At 44.9% G+C, this 20,609-nt stretch overlaps 1 protein-coding gene across 3 annotated transcripts; it reads right to left on the bottom strand.

The window, feature by feature from the left end:
• Nucleotides 1-686: 686 nt before the first annotated feature.
• umps (uridine monophosphate synthetase) lies at nucleotides 687-18,481 on the bottom strand. 3 transcript variants are annotated; one of them, XR_008811013.1, is made up of 11 exons: nucleotides 18,269-18,481; nucleotides 15,581-15,734; nucleotides 11,583-11,707; nucleotides 11,010-11,197; nucleotides 7,195-7,292; nucleotides 6,685-6,845; nucleotides 6,171-6,288; nucleotides 5,757-5,932; nucleotides 4,317-4,431; nucleotides 2,501-2,784; nucleotides 687-2,350 (listed from the first exon to the last, which is right to left on the bottom strand). XR_008811013.1 is itself a non-coding variant. In XM_056289607.1 (10 exons), the coding sequence occupies exons 1-10, from the start codon at nucleotides 18,416-18,418 to the stop codon at nucleotides 2,612-2,614; spliced, it is 1,458 nt and encodes a 485-aa protein (XP_056145582.1). In that variant the 5' UTR covers nucleotides 18,419-18,481; the 3' UTR covers nucleotides 687-2,611. The 3 variants fall into 3 exon arrangements, 1 of the variants encoding a protein (XP_056145582.1); XR_008811012.1 differs by having other exon boundaries at nucleotides 687-2,077; nucleotides 2,295-2,784; XM_056289607.1 differs by having other exon boundaries at nucleotides 687-2,784.
• Nucleotides 18,482-20,609: the final 2,128 nt, after the last annotated feature.

The following is a 20,609-nucleotide window of genomic DNA, read 5'->3' on the forward strand; positions in this document are numbered from 1 at the left end:
CCCAGTGGAAGGTGACACACGTCCACCGCGACTGTTGGCAGCGGAGAAGCCCCACCTGCCTGCCTGCCGACTTGGTTTGACTTTGTCTTTCTCGAGACCTGTTCACGAGTCATTTTCATATCATATGCCTTGCAAATGAGCTTCCCACCGGCACAGCCTGCCAGGCCACTTTCAGAAGAAGTGTGGGAAATCTACATGGTGTGACATAGTCATAGTGTCATGAAGGGAAGATGAAAAATTAATTTCTAAAAAAAAAACTGATGAAGTAGAAACTCGCGTTGAAGGTTATAATGATGATTAAAGATGCCCGATGTTAATATTGGGGAAAAAAAATAATTTTACCAACTTAAATTCAGTATTGCTGATATTGCTCCAATTTGACGGACTCGTTTAAAAAAAAAACAAAAAAATAAAAATCCTTTTGCCACAAACACCACTACAGTAACTTGTTTGAATGAGGTGTACAAATTAAGACCAGATGTTATTTTACACCTTAAAAAGAGATTTTAAGGACATAAAAACCATTAAGTGATGGGGCGCAAGACCTTTACATCCCCCCCATTATTATTGAGAGATGTTTCTTCATCGTCCCTTCACATCGTTATCTGCAAATTAATGAAGAATTACAGGCCAGAGACAAGTATGAATAAGTAAAGAAAAGCAATAGGAAAAGTTGTGCAAAGGTAGAAGAAAATATCCTTTATTTGCTGTTGACATGGTTCATCCCCTTGCCACATGGTATTAGAAATAGATGTTACTGTCTACAGATTACACATTAGTGCATATTCAGTGAGAAATGTCTTGCTTAACATGACAGTTCTCAAGTCAAATGAGATGTATTTAATCAAAGAGAATATCATCACAGTTTGTCATCGAACAAACAAACAAAAAACAGGAGGGAAAACACTGAGAAAAGTCCCTTTAAATGGAGGAAACATCAGGTCTTGGAGCCGCTGTATGGGTGTCCAACCTTATCTGCTGCATTTAACATTATGACCCTCAACCCCCCCCAAAAAACGGCGTTTCGAGCATTCAAATTTACATACAAGCTATTGGACAGTGACCATCGACTGACGAGAGTCTGCTCTGGCTCATAATCAACAAAGACGAGCGTATACGTAAGGCAGGAGAGGTCAATAAGTCATAGATGGGTGAATAACTTCAGTTATGGATCAGTGGGACAACACTGCATAAACTGCACCGAGCTGAGGACCAAGTCTCAAACCACCAATCACATTTTAAGATGTCCACAGCGGAGCACCTCGACCATTTCATTCACATCACCCGCAAAGTTGGTATGGACCAACATGCCCATGCCTCCACAGCTGTGATGGTCAAGAGGTAAACTGAAAAAAAAAAGAACTAATACAGGGTTTTAATATCACCTGCCCCCCAGTGAAAGCTTATATAAATACTGCGGGTTAGAACAAATGTCATACCACCACTTCACTCCCAGCCAAAACAACAACAGCTAAACTAAATTCAGGCCCAGCGCTGAAGGAGTATTTGAAGCCCAATTTGTATTTTTAACCTACATGACTAAGGTCCTCCGGTACAATAAATTATAGCCTACTACACTCTGCTGTATCAAATAAATCTGTCTCCAAACAGCCAAGAGGATATGCTGTTATGTTGGTCCCTTATGTTTAAGGGCAGGCTAACCCACACCTCTCATCTCCCCTCTGCAATGGATGAAATGTTTTCTTGTTCGATTTGAAATCTCGCACACAAGTGCTTCTGTGGCTTTGCAAGTTGCTCGTTGATAGTTATTAACCAGATTCACCGTACTTGCCCCACAGTTGCTTAAATTTCTGTCTTTCAAGTCGGGCAGTGAAACACAGTGCACGTTCAATACCACGAGCTGAATTCAGTCGGCCGCCTCTACAACTACTTTTTGTCTAAAACAAGAGCTAGCTTTTAAATGGGTTTGCCAACTACTGGCAATCTGTCATGCTGGAATATGTACAGGGACAATAAGGCTGGGGCTTTATAAAGCATCAACTCATTTGACAGCGATATCATCTGTTGTCAGGAATGACCACTTTTATCTCTTTTAAAAGCCTTAATCCACTGTGCCCTGCAAAGAGAAACAGACCACAGGTAAAATAAAAAGGATTATATATTGAAGAAAAACAAAAATCAAAAACACAATTAAGTATCCATGGTTTAGCATTACCTAGCAATGACTATATGTTTCAGGCTGTGTACATTAGCAATCAAATCAAGCATTCCTTGAGTAACTGAAACACAGGAAACCATTTTCACTCATACCATACATCATGGCGTACCCATACCATGGTCTGAATATATTGGCAGGTTAGAGGTCAGTATAGGTTTCGCAGCTCATCAACTGGAGGGAATAAAATAACACGTTGGTGTTTAATAAGTTCAACAATCTGCTCTGTTTCATTCCATACAGTTTTATAATGTCTGTGCGAGTGTGCAACTGTGTATGTTGCAATACATTTGAAGTGTGCATAGATGCAGTGCACAGACGTACGTATATGTGCTGGTGCTTATGTTTGTGTACTTCTGGAGGATATTTTTTTCAGAGTTTCACTTAGAATTCAGTATTGGAGTTTATGCAAACACCATCCCTGCTCTACTACAGTTAGGCCTGTCCCAGTCTCTTCCTATAGGCCTCCCAGCCGGACTTCCTGTATGACTCAGCCATTTCCACCCTATCAGCAGCCCCCAGGATACCCCGTCCGACAATGATGACATCAGAGCCTTTGTTACAGATGACCTCCTCAGGGCTAGCGTACTGCTGTCCCAAATCATCACCTGTGGGAGAAAGGGGGGGAGGAGGTGAGAGAGTGACAGAGCTAGTCGGTTACGCTATAGCAGAACTTAGTATGACTTCTTGTACAACAGCACCCCCCAGTGGGACAACAGTAACCGCACCACTATGAAGCATCCAAGCCTCAGGGTACAGTCACACATGCAGGAAATTAATTTTGGCGGATATTCGTCTTCTGTTCACTTCCATTCTATGTAAGCAAACGGGCGAATAAAACATTCACTTCCGGCGGCAAAGGAAATTTGCATCTTCGCTTCGCGTGGAGTTTGGTGAACTTTGACTGGCGAATTTGCAGCCTCAAGCAATAGCAAAGAAGTGTGTGTGGTTGACTCCACTTTGCTGCAATTGGATGTAGTTTTCCAGTGAGCCAGGATGGAGGACACTATGATTGTTGCTGTATCTAACCAGCTGGTATTGTACGACCCTGCCCATGAAAACTACCCCTTGCAGTGAGTCAGGAGACAGGCACTGAATGTAAATAAATGGACAATTTATTAACAACAATCAATTCATATTTTGTGGTATACAAATATAACTTGTACATCAATGTTCTTCCTCTGTATTTGTCCATGAAACTATGATAACATGTACAAGTGAGATAATTTAGGGAAACATTAGGCTCCAGCATCCCCGCGACCCTGAGAGCCGGATAAGCAGCTCGGAAAATGGATGGAATGGATGGATTTATTTATCTTTCTCTGGGCTTCAGTGTACATTTTCCCGTTGCAAAGCTACAACCACGCAAACGGACTAGAAACCAACAAACTGGTTTCTCTGTGCGTCACATCCTGCACCACCCACATTCAGCAGGACAAGATACGAATTTCGCCTCGGAAGGCGATGGTCATTCACCTGCATTCGCGCATGCATGACCATAGTCTTAGTCATACTATACAACTAGATTTTTTAAATTGCTTGAAATAAATGCTTCTTTAGTAACAAAAAATCTTTTCCTGGGGAAAAATATGAAGCCAAAATCAGGGCAAACATTTCCAATCAAAAACAAAGTCAGGGGTGTCCCGGTAGCATAGTGGTCTATTCCGTTGCCTACCAACAGGGGGAATCGCTCGTTCGAATCCCCGTGTTACCTCCGGCTTGCTCCCTACAGACACAGTTGGCCATGTCTGCGGGTGGGAAGCCGGATGTGGCTATGTATGTGTCCTGGTCGCTGCACCAGCACTTCCTCTGGTTGGTTGGGGCACCTGTTCAGGGGGATGGGGAACTGGAGGGAATAGAGTGATCCTCCCATGTGCTATAGCCCCCTGGCGAAACTCCTCGCTGTCAGGTGAAAAGAAGTGGCTGGTGACTCCACATGTTTCGTAGGAGACATGTAGCAGTCTGCAGCCCTCCCTGGATTGTCAGAGGGGGTGGAGCAGCGACTGGGACGGCTTGGAAGAGTGGAGTAACTGGCCAAGTACAATTGGGGAGAAAAAAAGGGGGGGAAGCAAAAAACAAAAAAGCAAAAAAAAAAAAAAGCAAAAAAAAACAAAAACAAAAAAAAATGAAGTCAGCTCACCTCCAGCCTGCATCTTCACTCCAGGGGTCATGTGGATGAACTCGGGCTGCCTGCTGATGTTAGAGCCACAGATGAACCCAAACACAAAGTCCGAGTGCTCCTTTGCCATCTTCAGCTGTCAGACAGAAAACACACATCGGTGAAAAAAACCTGAAAAAATGTAGAAGTACAAAACAAATACATCCTGGAACTCACCAGCACCCAAACATGGAAATCTCTGGCTGTTTCCAACACGCTTTTATAAGGATTTTGAAGTTGTAAATGAGAAAAGCTGAATGGAAATGGCAAGTTTTGAAAAAATAAAACAAAACTCATAAATATCACAAAAAAAATGTCACACTCATTTTAGGTAGAAAAAGTCAACATGGTGATAATGGGATTATGTGATAGAGAGCAATTAAACACAGAATTTTTGAATTTCTCATACAGTAACCTTTGCCAACCCTCCTATTTCTCCCTTGAATGTTTCTGATGACTGTGTTTAATGGTACGGCATGATTTGTTTTATCCACATAAAACGAGGTGAAGGAAATGTACCCAATTCAAATTTTGTCCTCCAATTTTCAATTGATTTTCTTAAAGCTGCAATCCATGAACCTTTCTCAACATTTTATCCGTTTGAAACGTGACAATGAATTGGCCAATCTGCTAGACAGACAATGTTAGAGTAGGATAATGTTCCATTACGGCTGGATGTAAGAGGTATGGAGCTGCCAGGGAAGAGGAAAAGAGGAAGGCCAAAGAGGAGGTTTATGTATGTGGTGAGGGAGGACATGCAGGTGGCTGGTGTGACAGAGGAAGATGCAGAAGACAGAAAGAGATGGAAATGGATGATCCGCTGTGGCGACCCCTAACAGGAGCAGCCGAAAGTAGTAGTAGTAGATGGCTGGATGTAAGAGGCAGTGAGAAATAGACCTGTTACAAACTGATTTTCTCAGACTACAAAACAAGGTGTAGCAGCCATTGCTGGTTATGTGCTGTCAGCTCACCAGTAAGTAGTTCCACTCTTGTAAAAGTGGCATCCTCAGGCCAAAGCTAACGCAAGCAGTTCAATGTACTACAAACGTCATCAAAATATATTCTAACACTGTTCTACTGTAATATTGATTGTTTGTCCAACAGAAGCATGGCCACATCTACATCAAGATTAAATCTTTTTTTTTTTCCAAGGTGGAGTTTTTTCCAACCTGTACGTGTTTGCCACTGCACCAGCGTTTGTCCTACCCAGTCAAAATATTTCAATCATTGTATATTGAGAGACAGGAGAATGACTCCCAACATGGTAAGGACGCAACATGGATAAAATGCCGATTTATCACAGGGGTAAAGTTGTGGATTTGAGCTTTAACTTCGGTCTAACATTTGGACGGAAACATGGTGCTGAGGTAACTGGAGATGGGGACCGATTGAGGGAAAAGGCCTGGGTAGAAATATACTTACTGCCGCTTGTGTGTATTCTCCAGTCGCGAGAGAGCCCTCGGAGCTCATTTGTGCGATGAGCAGACAACCTCGACCCAGGGGTTTGCCCACGGCGCTCAGGCCCTTCACCACACCTGGGCCCGGCACAGCATGAGCATTCACTATATGGGACCAGGAGGAAATCTTGTACAGGCCCCCTGTGAAAATGATTGAGGGACCCATGATAAGCTATACATCGAGACAATGTTGTTTTTTTTTTGGGGTGTAAAAACACCCCAAGAACATAATGTTTTCGTTAAATGAGAATAAAAGGTATGAGGAAAAGAAAAGGTTAAAGACTATTGACACAAGGGTTTCTGTTGTGAGTCCACTAATGGAGACACTAACAAACCAATCCAAAGATTTCCTCCAGAACATTCCCCTTCATCTCCTCACCTTCATACTGGTGCTTCACCGTGTTGCCTATGTCAGCGAACTTGCGGTCCTCGAAGATGAGGAAGTTGTGTTTCTCAGCCAAGGCCGTCAATGCCTGGTTAAAACCTGGCGCGTAGTCCTAGAAAGTGACGCAAATGATACCTCTGGTCCACGCTTTGATTTGATATATGGCACTTTGTTCAGGGTATGATGAGGAGGAGGAGGATGATGATGGTTATTATCAGCAGTACTAGTAATAGGGACAATAAGTTATTATTTCTGAGAAGGAGAACAATAATCCTTACTTGTATCACTCTTAAAAAAAGTTATTTATTTATTTATTATTTCATTTATCGTGATCATTATCGATATGGACTGATATTACATTTTTTATCGTGATAACATTTTTGGCCATATCGCCCTGCCCTAGTTGGGGGGGGGGGGGTAAAACCTCCATCTTGTTTTGGCTTTTGCCTGGACCTTGGAACAGCCACAAGTAGCAGAATGGTGAAGATGGCGTGGTCTTTCTTCCCACCTGTAGGATGTCCACATGGGTCTTCAGGAGGCAAATCTTTGAACCCAGAGAGTCTGCCAGCTGGAGGAGTTCCTTGCGGCCCGCCATGTCTGCCGACACACAGAGGTTTGACTGCTTCTCCTCCATGATCCTCAGCAGCTTGGATGCAAGTGGGTGGGTGTCTGGAGGCAAGAGGGAGAGGCTGCATTCAAGGGGTTTCATCCCATATAGCCACCATTTTAACAACAACAAAAACTACAAAAAACAAAACATATGTAAGCAAGTAATTAGAGAAAATAATGTAATGAGAAAATGGCAATTGGTATCCAACATTATGAATCAACTATCAAAATAACTTGCAATAAAGTTAGAATACCCCCTCTTATGCTAATAAACCAAAATCAAACAAAAATAAAATCATCAAACATGTATAAAACAAAGTAATCTTCAGTGGTCTCTTTTCCAAATGCCTCTTTCCACTTCTGAGACTCCACATGCCGTACAGATCAACACAAATACAGGATGACCTACTGGGCAGTTTGGCTCTGGCTCCATAGCTCAGCTCCTGGGTTTGGTCCTTACACGGCTTCTTGGAGACTGGAGAAAAATGACCATTCTCTTCTTTAGGGCTGAAACGAGACCAAGACAAGACAAAGATGGGAAAAACTAAGTTGTTTAAACTGGAGCAGGCGGAAATCTCTACAGCACATGAATCATAGGATAACATTTTGCTAATGTGGAATGCCTGAAAAACAGCAGAAGATACAGTATTAGTATTAGAAGAAACCAAAATGCAACTGGGGCGCACTGAAATAAAATTGGTTGGCTGACGGGGTGTCCCGGTAGCACTGCGGTCTATTTCATTGCCTACCAACACGGGGATCGCCAGATCAAATCCACGTGTTACCTCCGGCTTGTTTGGGCGTCCCTACAGACACAATTGGCCGTGTCTGCGGGTGGGAAGTCGGATGAGGGTGTGGGTCTTGGACACTGCACTAGCACCTCCTCTGGTCGGTCAGGGCACCTGTTCGGGAGGGCGGGGGGGGGGAATAGCGTGACGTCCCACAGCCGAAACTCCTTTTTTTTTTCTCCCCTTTTTCTCCCAAGTTGTATCTGGTCAATCCACGCTTCCGAGCCTTCCCGGTCACTGCTCCACCCCTTCTCCCGATCCGGGGAGGGCTGCAGACTACCACATGCCTCCTCTGATACATGTGGAGTCGCCAGCTGCTTCTTTTCACCTGACAGTGAGGAGTTTCACCAGGGAGACGTAGCGCGTGGGAGGATCATGCTTGCCCCCCCCCCCCCGAGTTCCCCCTCTCCCCTGAACAGGTGCCCCGACCAACCACAGGAGGCGCTAGTGCAGTGACCAGGACACATACTCACATCCGGCTTCCCATCCACAAACACGGCCAATTATGTCTGTAAGGACGCCTGACCAAGCTGGAGGTAACATGGGGATTCGAAACAGGATCCCCATGTTGATAGGATTAGTGATGATTAACGTTGCCCTGGGTACGACATTAATTGTCCTGGGTACGACGTTAAACTGCAACCATCGGGTTGTTGGCGACTAAACCGGCACCCCCACTTCAACCCTTGGGTTGTAGTGAGGAGGGTGTGTGGACACCCAGCAGAACTAAAAACAAAACCTGTCAAAGGGCAGATGAGTTCCTCTGTGAACCAACGGCCATCCATACCTGGAGAGGAGATAGGGACCACCAGGTACTCCCCCTACTGAAACACAATGATGACTTAACCGAAACTTACTGAGGCATCAGCTGTGCTCCTACAACCTTCATAGGTTACGGAACTGATGATGATGATGATGATGTGTTGATAAGCAACGGAATAGACCGCTACGCTATGAAACTCCTCACTGTCAGGTGAAAAGAAGCGGCTGGCGGAAGTCGGATGTGGGTATGTGTCCTGGTCGCTGCACTAGCACCTCCTCTGGTTGGTTGGGGTGCCTGTTCGGGGGGGGCACTGGGGGGAATAGCGTGATCCTCCCATGCTCTACGTCCTCCTGGCAGAACTCCTCACTGTCAGGAGAAAAGAAGCGACTGGCGACTCCACATGTATCAGAGGAGACATGTGGTAGTCTGCAGCCCTCCCTGGATCGGCAGAGGGGGTGGAGCAGTGACTGTGATAGCTCAGAAGAGTAGGGTAATTGGCCGGATACAATTGGGGAGAAAAAAGGGGAGGGGGGAATCCCCCCCCCCAAAAAAAATTTGTTGGCCGACACCAATACAAACCACCACAACAAGAAACTGGCCGATATAGTAAACAATACAAAACATGTTTAATTTTTCAGAATGTATACCATTGGATTCATTAAGTACATTCTATTTCGAGTTTGGTTTTCAGAGAAAATTCAATTACAAACTACAAGGGTCAAATACTTCAATAAGCCCAATAGAAAATTCAGTCTTTTCCAGATGGCATTACACGTGGGACCTCCAGTGGATGCACCAGATGACAGAGAGAGGGGATCATATGACTTTGGGTTATCCCTGTCTCATAGAAATTGTTGTATGCACCTGTTCATTATGTGTATATAAACCATGCATTTCATTTAGATGTTGCTCAGTCTTAGTTGCCTATACCTTTTGTTCCTTTTCTCATGTTTGGACTACCCTGTTTTCTCATAAAAAAAAAACAAAAAAACAAAAAACAAAACAAACCTACGCTCTCTTTCCTCAAGCCTCATTTCTTCTCTGTACTTGGATCTATTCAGTTGAACCTTGTGCCACTTACAAGCCATTTCTTCACATTCTCAAAGTCTGCACCTACTTAGATAGTTAGAAGTCTGATGTGATATTGCTCTGCAGTACTCAGTATGCTCTGCAGTATTCAGTATGCTATGTCTTCTTTCATCTTCTCCATATTTCAGTGGAAAAGATTTTACCAAAAGCTTAAATTTTCTCCTCACTGGAAACTGTGAAACAAATCCACACTGCTGGCTCTTCCCCTAATGTTAGACCATCAAGCCAGTCTGCCATTCACAGCACAAGACGGGCGCATAGAGCACATCATCGGCTATGCAAGACGCAGATGAAGCAAAAAGTACGAAAACACAATCTTTAAAAACGCAAGTGTTCGGAATTAAAAAAAAAGTACAATAAATATGTCAGTATTTTAAGCATTAGTTTATCTGCAGGTAACCATGCTGTTTACCCATTCTGGGCAGTATAAATAGGTGCATGAGATTTCCCTATGCCCACACTGGAAGTTGTTAAAAACCCTGAACAAAGTAAAATAAATAAATTTAAAAAAAAGTAACTACAAACACCCTGGTGTTTTATTTCCCGGGCTAAGTTACTGTTTTTTTTTTTACTCTTCTGGCTGGTTCTGCAACAAATTCCAAAGCGACTTATACACTCCATTTCATCTACAGCCACTAGATGGCACTGTTTAATCTTGTGACTCGATTGAAAATACCGTCAACCCACAACCCAACGGGCGGGTTCGGACATGCTTGTTAGAACATACCATGGGTTCAGGCGGGCGGGTCAAAATGTGACAAAGCAGCGCTCTGAGTACAGAGCGTACATTACTAGTCCACCTTTTCCTCTCTCGCTTTCTCTCAACACACACACACACACACACACACACACACACACACACACACACACACACACACACACACACACACACACACACACACACACACACAAGCAGCTTTATCATCAATTTGCGATCGTGGTTTGGGTCAATGCATCGTGTTTTACATTGTTGAGGCTTCATCTACAAGTCCCCCCCCCCCCCAAAGTGGTATCTGTAACTTTTGTTTACACCACCAAAACTCTTTTTTTTTTTGGCCAGAAAGAGGAGGCTTGTGTGTGTGTGTATGTGTGAGTGCGTGAGAGAGTTTGTGTCTTTAATGAAGGGTTACTTGTTTTGCTGCTATTCAACAATAAAGAACACTGTTTGGAACAATTCATGTGTTTATTTTGTAACCTAGACCCAGAGACTATGAGGCTAAGCTACAATAGGCTATGCATCACAATCAGTGTATTATACTGGGCAAACAGCCCAAAAATGAAATAGTGCAACACTGCTCACTTTGCTGTAGCCTGGGCTAAATTTGGAGGCTTGCGGGTCGGGTCTGGGTGGTTCATTAATGCATATTTTCGTGGGTTGGGCTCTCATAACAGGTATTGGCTCTCATAACGGGTTGGGTGGGTGCAGGTATTAAAAAGACTGACCCCCACATCACTATTGTACCACCATATAAATGTGACTTATGCATTGAAGTGACTTGTGCATGGGATTTCCTTGTAACAACAATTTCTTTGCTGAGTGCAACTTGTCAAATTTCTCTTTCACAATGACCCCCAGGGTCATACCTGAAAGTGTTATTGGCCAGGATAAACTTGCGGACGCTCTGGGCGGTTTGGGCATCGATGCGCTCGGCCGCCAGCAGCACGTTGAGCAGCTTGAACATGGAGATGATTGGATGGAGTCGGATTCCCTGAGAGCGCAACATCTCAACGCCGCCCTGCTCGCGGTCCATCAGTACTATGGCATCTGTCACCTTTACAAATGGATATGAGAATTTCATAGAGTTGTCAACCCCAGAACTGGTTGTCAGATTGTTGGTTTTGTCATTCTGAAATATCTGTTTTTGCTGCTCTCCTTTTTAATAGAACAAAAATGTCCTTAGTTTTTCTACTTTGTGTTTATGTGCTCGTTTCTTTATATGGACCATCCCACAAAGACAGAGTATGCACCTCTTTTAATACAAACTTGACTGTCAATAAAACTTAAAAATCTAATTATCACTAATATAACAGTATTATTTATCATTATACATTATATTGGCTACTATTGTCCAAAAATTGCATAATCAAACCAGCACCTATGTGATACACAAAAAAACACAATAAATAAAAAACAACAAAAATAATGTCATTGTGCACCTTCAGTCCTTCTTTGTACAGCACCTCTGCAGTTTCCAGGATGCTGGTACCGGTAGTCACCGTGTCCTCTATGATGAGACACGTTTCCCCCTCACAAAACGCTCCTTCCACCATGCGCTTGGTTCCTGAAGGGGGAGGTTAACAAAAGGTGTAAATCAGTCTTTATTCTATTCCAAACTTTTAGCCATTGTTATTGACTAGACTTGTCCCAGTGGTAACATCTTTTTTTTTTCCTTGGGGGTGGGGGGGGGTGGCGCAGTGGCTCAGGAGGCTCTACTTGGGCAGCCCGCCCAGGTTGACTAAGACCTGATCAGATAGATCAAATCTGAATTCCAATTTTTTTTTCCGATAAACACGTGTAATTATCATTTCATAATGCACACAGACCAGCAGACCTTCAGCCCCTCCTTCTCAAGACAATGTCAGGTGTGCATGACATGGCAATTCATTTGGTAAGTCAATTTCAAAGGGAGACTGGCAGCATCAAGTTTTTCTGGTGGTAAGTTAATTTTTTTCCTAACTCGATAATAAAAACACCACACTTTGGGGGCGTCCGGGAAGCGTGGTGGTCTATTTCATTGCCTACCAACATGGGAATCGCCGGTTCAAATCCCCGCGTTACCTCCGGCATGTTCGTGTGTCCCTACAGACACAATTGGCGGTGTCTGCAGGTGGGAAGCCAGATGTGGGTGTGTGTTCTGGATGCTGCCTAGCACCTCCTCTGGTCGGTCGGGGTGCCTATTCGGCGGGGGAGGCAGCATGATCCTTCCACACGCTATGTCCCCCTGGTGAAACTCCTCACTGTCAGGTGAAAAGAAGCGGCTGGCAACTCCAAATGCATTGAAGGAGACATGTGGTAGTCTGCAGCCCTCCCCAGATCGGCAGAGGGGGTGCAGCAGCGACCGGGATGGCTCAGAAGAGTGGGGCAATTGGCCGAGTATAATTGGGAAGAAAAAGGGGACAACCCCCCCCCCCCAAAAAAAACACCAGACTTAGCAGTTGTGTTTTGGATGCCTAAAAAAGAATGCCTTGTCATATCTAAAATGTTAGTGTTACACGTCTTATTTTAGCGTAACTTACAAGGGTAACTGGACTGGCTAGCTAATAATGTTAGTAGCCTCGACACTGAACTGAACACCCAGTTTACAGGAGCGTACAACTACCAACATTTGGCCAGTGAATTCAACAAGTAGGCAGATATCTACCCTGGTTTGAGTCTTCTGGCTGCAGCGGCCCTGGTCCTCCCTGTCTCCAGTGTAAACTGAGCGAGACTTCTCAGCAATGAGCAGGGTAAGTGATTTTCAACCACGCAAGAGAGCACACTGTGTACATTTTCTCTTGTGCTGTCTTTCAAAATGGTTGTATTCAAAATGGTTATGCAAGTTTGTTTCTATTTCAGGTAAAAACTGACCTAAGAAACAAGCTGAAAGGAGAGCGAGCACCTGGCTGCATGCCTCAGAAGCTCAATAAATGGAGCTGCCCCTGAAGCACACCCACACAGACAAGCATTAGATAGTTTGTTTTTTTTCCCCCAAAGCAAGGAAAATTAAGGGAATGCTAACTGTGCAAACAGGCACATGACACAAGGCTAAGGAAAACTACTCTGGGCCAAAAGCAGAGTTACAGTGTTTCCATCTCTTGAATTTATTTTGAAAATGTGAAATGTAATTTACTATGCAAATATTCATTTTCAAACATTTATTTTGACACGTTCATCTAAAAGCAGAGTTAAAGTCTGTTCTGTTTTTTAATATAGTTTGAGAATGGAAAATGTATTTTAATATGTAAAGTTATTTATTTCTTAATAGTTATTTATGTTGACATGTAGAGTTATTTATATTGAGTAGTTATTCATTTGCAACAAAGTTATTCATAAACCTTTGTTTGACTAGTTTATTACTGAACCCACCCATCACACACCCAGCACCACAAGTAAATTGTCAACCTGTGGGAAACACTGACCCCCTAACTGTTCCCGATGACTTGGTTGTTACCTTGCATGGTTGACACCTCCATAAGTGTGTGTGTGTGTGTGTGTGTGTGTGTGTGTGTGTGTGTGTGTGTGTGTGACAACGTGAGGCATTTATTGTGAAGCGCTTTGAGCGGCTATTGCAGCTAGAAAAGCGCTATATAATAGTGTTGGACCGGTTTAAACATTTTCTAACTTGTTTGACGTTAAACCAAACACAGGACCAAACCGGTATACCGACTTTTACCACTAGGTGTCGCACTTGACTCGGCAGCCTCCGCTACTGCATGAGCATGACATTGCTCCCGAGTGGAACACAATGTAGACTGGGTCAGTGTAGTGACTCATTAACAATTAAAAAAAATTTTTTTTTTACAGTTTTTACTTCACACAACCATTCAACCTATTTTTTCTTCTTCTAAACATCCTAATAATAAATAAAATAAGACTTCGGCTTAGCGCAACTTGAGAAAATATCAAGTAATAAAAATATCAAAATCTCGTCTGTTTTTTGGCTCCATATCCGAAATGTTGACCTAGTGGCGCAGTTTTCCTTTTCACTGACACTATCTTTGACATGTCTTGTCTGTCTCGTCGCCCCCAAACAAAGTAAACAAACACACGGTGCGCATCTTCCCTCAACCCACCTCTACTGAAATTTGACCTTTTTGTTGCCTCGGCTCGGCACTAATGGAGATTTTCCACCGCATGGTACCGACTCGACTCGACAAATTGCGCACGGCCTGTCAGACACTAGTGGCTCCGTCAGTCCATTTATAAACAAACATACTGTTATGTTAATCACGTCGTCTTATCGCTTTCTATCATTACTAATGCAATACAAATTGGATTTAGCACCGCCGTCGGCACAGGTTTCTCTACTTTTTAATCTGCCAGAACGTCTCACACTGACAAATACCGGTTCTAGCAGTTTGCGTATAATCAAACCGGTTTAAATGCATGCAGTGAACAGGACCGGTAAACCAGAAACCGACCCAACTCTACTATATAAAATGCAGTCCGTTACCCCCCCCCCCCCTTGTATCGGGCCAATAACCCCACTCTTTCGTGCCGTCCCGGTCGCTACTCCACCCCCTCTGCCGATCCGGGGAGGGCTGCAGACTACCACATGCCTCCTCCGATACATGTGGAGTCGCCAGCTGCTTCTTTTCACCTGACAGTGAGGAGTTTCGCCAGGGGGATGTAAGCACGTGGGAGGATCATGCTATTCCCCCCAGTTCTCCCTCCCCCTGAACAGGTACCCCTACTGACCAGAGGAGGCGCTAGTGCAGCGACCAGGACACATACCCACATCCGGCTTCCCACCCACAGACACAGCCAATTGTGTCTGTAGGGACGCCTGACCAAGCCGGAGGTAACACAGGGATTCAAACCGCCGATCTGTGTTGGTAGGCAACTGAATAGACCGCAACGCCACCCGGACACCCCATTCACCGTCACCTGGGTTGCTACCCTTATCCACTAAAGGGGTTGTTTATGTCATTGCACAATGCAAATCCTATGAAAGAGTCATTGTGCAAGCATTATGTTGCATTATGACTCTCTGAAAGACCTCTGCCCAGTAGAGACCATAAGTGCACTATGTTCATTTGAAATGTGATGGCTGGATAGCGAGACCAACATACTGACACTGTCACTGCCATGCGATCGGCACGTTATACACATTAGGCAGGCACATTGTTGCACACATTCATTCATTTGACATTAAGCGTGTGTGTGGGATAAATTAAACAACCTTTCATTTTAGAATACAGTGTTCAGATAACACTGCATAACAAACACTGTGTTGCTCTACTACTGTTTATCACACAGGGAACAGCCTATGACTTACTAATCACCTTTAATGTCACATTTCATTGGCTCAAAGATATCAACATAATTACTATCTTGATAGCATACTTAATAATGTCAAGGTAAAGGAATGCTCAACTGAAACCAGTTTGGTCTAGCACAGTGATAGATCCAAGATCAGAGCTTATGTTCAGAGGCTTGACGAACATCCACCCACCGTACTCCTTAGCCTCCTTCCGTCTGATGAGCATGGGCAGTTCATGTCTGGAGCAGATGATTGTGGCCAGCGGTAGAGCAGTGTAGGGAACCCCGCACACAGAGTCAAACTTCAGCTCCTCTTCTTGTGCACGTTGGTAAATGAGACTTGACACCTGTGAACAAATGAGAAAATGAACAAAGCATTCATGATTTCTTATATCTGGAATAACTTCAGTGGGCAGAGTTCCCGGAGGTATAGCAAGACACCCGTGGTATAAACTCAATGTTTGGCGATTACGTTTGAAAAATAACATTGTGCAACTCTGAGCCTAATTTGCTCATCACAAATCATCAACACAGTATTATAGCTGGTGTCAGTTACGTATGTTATATGCTGCTGTCAATTTACAGTGTAACCTCTCAGGTCAGTTAGTTACACTCTTGTTGCAAGCAGTGGTGTTTCCAAACTTTGTCATTAGGCATCATGGCAGTGGAAAATTTGCAGTACATAACAGGGCATATATGGCAGCACCGTGATAAGCCTGGGTGTTAGCAATGGAAGCAGAGCAAAACCATGGCGGGATGCAATGACATCCAGCGTACCTGTATCGAACACCTTGTAACCCATTTGCGAAACCTGGTGTACGCACATGTTAAAAACTGAGGTCTTTTCATTAAAATGCATTATAACAAATATCAAAACATACTTTGAGTCAATGTGTGTTAGGTACCAATCAAAACTAAACTGAATTTTGACTGCTTTGTCAGGGACTGTAGGACCTTAATTCACATTGCCCACAATAGCTAATTCAGGGTTGAAGGAGCTGGAGCCTTGCCTATCCCAGCAAGCATTGGGCTGGCGAAAGAGAGACACCCTGGATAGGTCGCCAGTCCATCCAAGACACACACACACACACACACACACACACACACACACACACACACAAAATCAATTATACACCATTCATATCAATGGGCAATCCAAAGTCTCCAATCAATGCATGTTTTTGGACTGTGACAGGAAAATTAAGTTTCAGAAGGAAACCAATGTGAAAACAGAAAGAACGTGTATATATACATACATATATATATATATAAAATTTGAAAACAGAAAGAACATGCTACCAATATACAGAGGGGCTGTGATCGAACCCAGGACCCTCTTGCTATGGGGAAAAAGTGCTAACCTCTAAACTATCACGCCACACAAAAGTGGAGCATTTTTTAAAAATAAAACCGAGAAAAGAAGCAGCCTAAGTAAAAGTGTCTGTTGAAGTTGAAGTCTTCAGATGTGATTTAAAAGAAAACACTGATAGTGCCAACCCCATTTTATCAGAAGAGCACACATCCTGCCAATGTGATAAATTAATAATTACCCCAGTGAGGGGCACTAAGTTTGTACCTTGACTCATCAAGGGCTGAGAGGGGTTAAAGGGGATAAAAGGTTGGACTAAGACCTGGAGCAAAAAACTATCCCTGCTTTAAAGGTTATCAACAAATTCTTTAAAATCTGCAACTGAAAGGTGACCTGCTAATAATTGTTGAGGTCGTTTCCATCAGTATTCGGGTCTGTGGTGAAATAGCTCTGCAAATGAAAATATCTTTACGGACGGACAAATGAAAAGCATATATAGGCCATCAGAAAGGGTGAGAAGCACCCAGTTTTTCATCAGGAAGCAAAACTGTTGTGCTACTCATAATGCCTCGCTGTACCAGTGGAGGACTGAATTCTGGCACTTCAGAGAAATGGGGACATTTTCAACGAAATGTGTTGCACACCGTTAAAATTAAATATTTTCTGTGGGGGGGGGGGGGGGGGGGGCGTCATCTTAGCGCATGCGCTTTCACGCTCGTTGTGCTGCCAGTTTCCCCTTCTCACGTTGTTGGATAAGCACTGGCCTACATTTTCACCGCATTCGATCCGAGTGAAATTACGTGCAACTGTTGTATTGTGTGGAAATGCAGATGTAGTACGTCTGTATCCACATCTCTTTCCATTGATCAAACTGACCCCTTTTGAGGTGTTTTACAGTTTAATCAGTACTAACCAAGTTTTCACGTCAAAATCACGTTTCCCCTCTCGCACACTGACAGGAAGCCGGTGTGCTACACAACCATCTTATGTAGCTATTATAGTAAAAAGCACGGGCACTGGTATACATATATATCCCCCGTACTTTTATTCCAAAAGGTGTAAAGAAAGCAAAGGAAGTACATATTTGAATAAAGCCCTGCAGGGCGGGAATGGATGAACCCGGTTAAAGAGTAACCGCCCGCACAGGACGCTTTAAGGTGTAAATCGAACGAACAGGGTCCATTTCGTTGGTCAACACTACACCTGGCATTCGTATTGGTTTTGGCATGTTGACAGGGATAATTGCTCAAAGAAGTTCGGGAACGGAGCAGAAATCTGAGAGCGAGCGTTTCACCAACGCGGGCAGAAAATCTCTGCAAGCAACAATATATGAGTGCCTGCAAGCACACAGTTTGAGCAGAGCAGATGTGAATGCGAGGGCAGGGTTTTCGGGGAAAGCGTTACAATCTGAACGTGAAATCACGCCATGCTCTCGAATTGAAAGGGAAATCACCAAAGCACTGCAAATTCTGAACGTGAAATCAACAAAGCATGCTCTTAAACTGAAAGACCACGCTCTCGGATGAGCGTCACCATACCGTAGCGCCAACGTGGGGCTCGACACGTGTTTACCTGGTTCATGAGAGACGGGTGGGAAACAAGGACTCTCAAATCGACATAAATCGGCGTGATCATGCCACTCTTCAGCTTGTATTCCCCAAACTTAACCGCATTCACATCGTGAAGCTTTAAAATTAAGTTGTCAAGGCAGACGTTCTCCATTTCCCTACAACAAACTCAGGCGATGCAGTCCCAGTGCTGACACGGGTCGGGTCAGGTGGCTCTTCCCCCAACCACTTACTTCCGCGTACTGTGCACGCAAAGGAACATGGGTGTTGATGTCATACAGACTGTCTAGATTTTGTCCAACAGAAAGTCATGTTTTACTGGAGCTGCATTCATAAAATCCCACAAAAAGCACATTTTAAATTATGTTGGGTCCCATTCCGGGTTGTTTTATAGATGTTTATATGGTGAAAAGGAAAGTTATTACTATCCTATACATGTGTTTCACATTTTTAAGAATATTTCTTTCATGTTTTCAGTTTTACGCAGTGCTTGAATTGGAATCAGAAAGGTGCCAGTTGTGGTGACCACATCTATATAGCTAGAGACATTCGCCTAAGAGATAATGCACTTACGCTTCCGGTTCACAGTCAGTTCAGCGTCGTTGTCGAACGTATGACATGCAAAGTTGGAGCTAGTAAACTACCTCGACTACGTCTACTCTCACGTCTCCTGTCTCGTTGTTTTCTAACTCCACATTGGTGACCCCGACGTGATCGAACTACTAATACGAGTATGTCTGACAACGACGACGCCGGTGCTAACAACATGGCTATTGCTAACGCTAGCATTTACACCGCTACTGTGAAGCTACCCGACTTTTGGCAGCATAATCCACGGCCGTGGTTTCAACATGTGGAAGCCCAGTTCCAGCTGAGAGGGATAACGCAGGATGCAACGCAGTACTTCCACGTAGTGGCGGCGTTAGACGCATCGACAACGGCGCGAGCAATGACGCTGTTGGAAGCTCCGCCAGCTGCTGGCAAGTACGATGCTATAAAGACATTCCTCCTGAAACTATTTGAACTGTCGGAGCTGGAGAAGGCAGACCGTTTACTGTCCCCGAATGGCCTCGGCGACGGCAAACCGTCTGATTTAATGGAAAAAATGCTGTCTGTGCTGGGATCGGCTGATCCGGCCTTTCTTTTCACACACATTTTTCTGAGGCAGCTCCCCGCACCTGTACGCACAGCACTGGCCAGTTCTCCTCTCGCCGCCTCCAAGGACTACCGTTCTCTGGCTGCTGAAGCAGACAGGGTTTTCCTGGCCAACCGGCAACAGTTTGTGCATGCCCTGCTACCCCACCAGACCACCCCACCACCACCTGTGTACGACTATATGGACACCGCGGCTGCGGTGACAGCCCGCCGCCCACCTGACGACGGGCTCTGTTATTACCATGCCAGGTTTGGGGCAAAAGCAAAACGGTGTCGCAAACCCTGCAGTTACAGGGTTCAGGGAAACGCCAAGGCCGGCGCTCGTTAACGGCTATGGGTGCCGGCCGTGACTGCAAGCTGTTGTTCATCAGAGACTCCTTGTCGGGCCGGCGGCTGCTGGTTGACTCTGGCGCTCAACGCAGCATACTACCAGCACAAGCTGTGGACACGATGACCGACAGTCACGGCCCCCAGATGGACGCCGCCAACGGCACGTCCATTCGGACGTACGGTATCAGACATGTGGACGTGTGTTTTGGCGGCCGACGTTTCGGCTGGGACTTTGTGATGGCTGCTGTATCCACCCCGCTCCTAGGTGCGGATTTCCTCTGTGCTTTCAACCTGCTGGTGGATGTTAAAAACTGTCGCGTGATTGATGCCGTCTCTTTTGCGTCATACCCCTGCACGCTTGGGGGCGCTGGAGCGCTGTGCCTCGCTAACACACTCTCCACCGGGGATCCATACCAACGCCTCCTCGCAAATTTCCCCGAGCTCACCACACCCACCTTCTCCTCGGCGGTGGCCAAGCACGGCGTGGAACATCATCACCACAGTGGGCCCCCCAGTTTACGCCCGGGCCCGACGCCTCGACTTGGCCAAGCTCGCAATAGCCAGGGAGGAGTTTTCGACTATGGAGCGCCTCGGCATTGTCCGCCGTTCTGACAGCCCGTGGGCTTCCCCTCTTCACATGGTTACTAAGGCCAACGGGGGTTGGCGCCCGTGCGGGGACTACCGTCGCCTAAACAATGCCACGACCCCCGACCGGTACCCCATACCGCACATACAAGATTTCTCTACCCACCTGGCGGGTGCTGCCATCTATTCCAAAATCGACTTAGTGCGGGGGTATCACCAAGTGCCGGTCCACCCACTGGATGTCCCAAAAACGGCTGTCATCACACCCTTTGGGC

This window comes from Lampris incognitus, chromosome 11 (assembly GCF_029633865.1).
Source record: "Lampris incognitus isolate fLamInc1 chromosome 11, fLamInc1.hap2, whole genome shotgun sequence".
NCBI classification, from domain to species: Eukaryota; Metazoa; Chordata; class Actinopteri; order Lampriformes; family Lampridae; genus Lampris; species Lampris incognitus.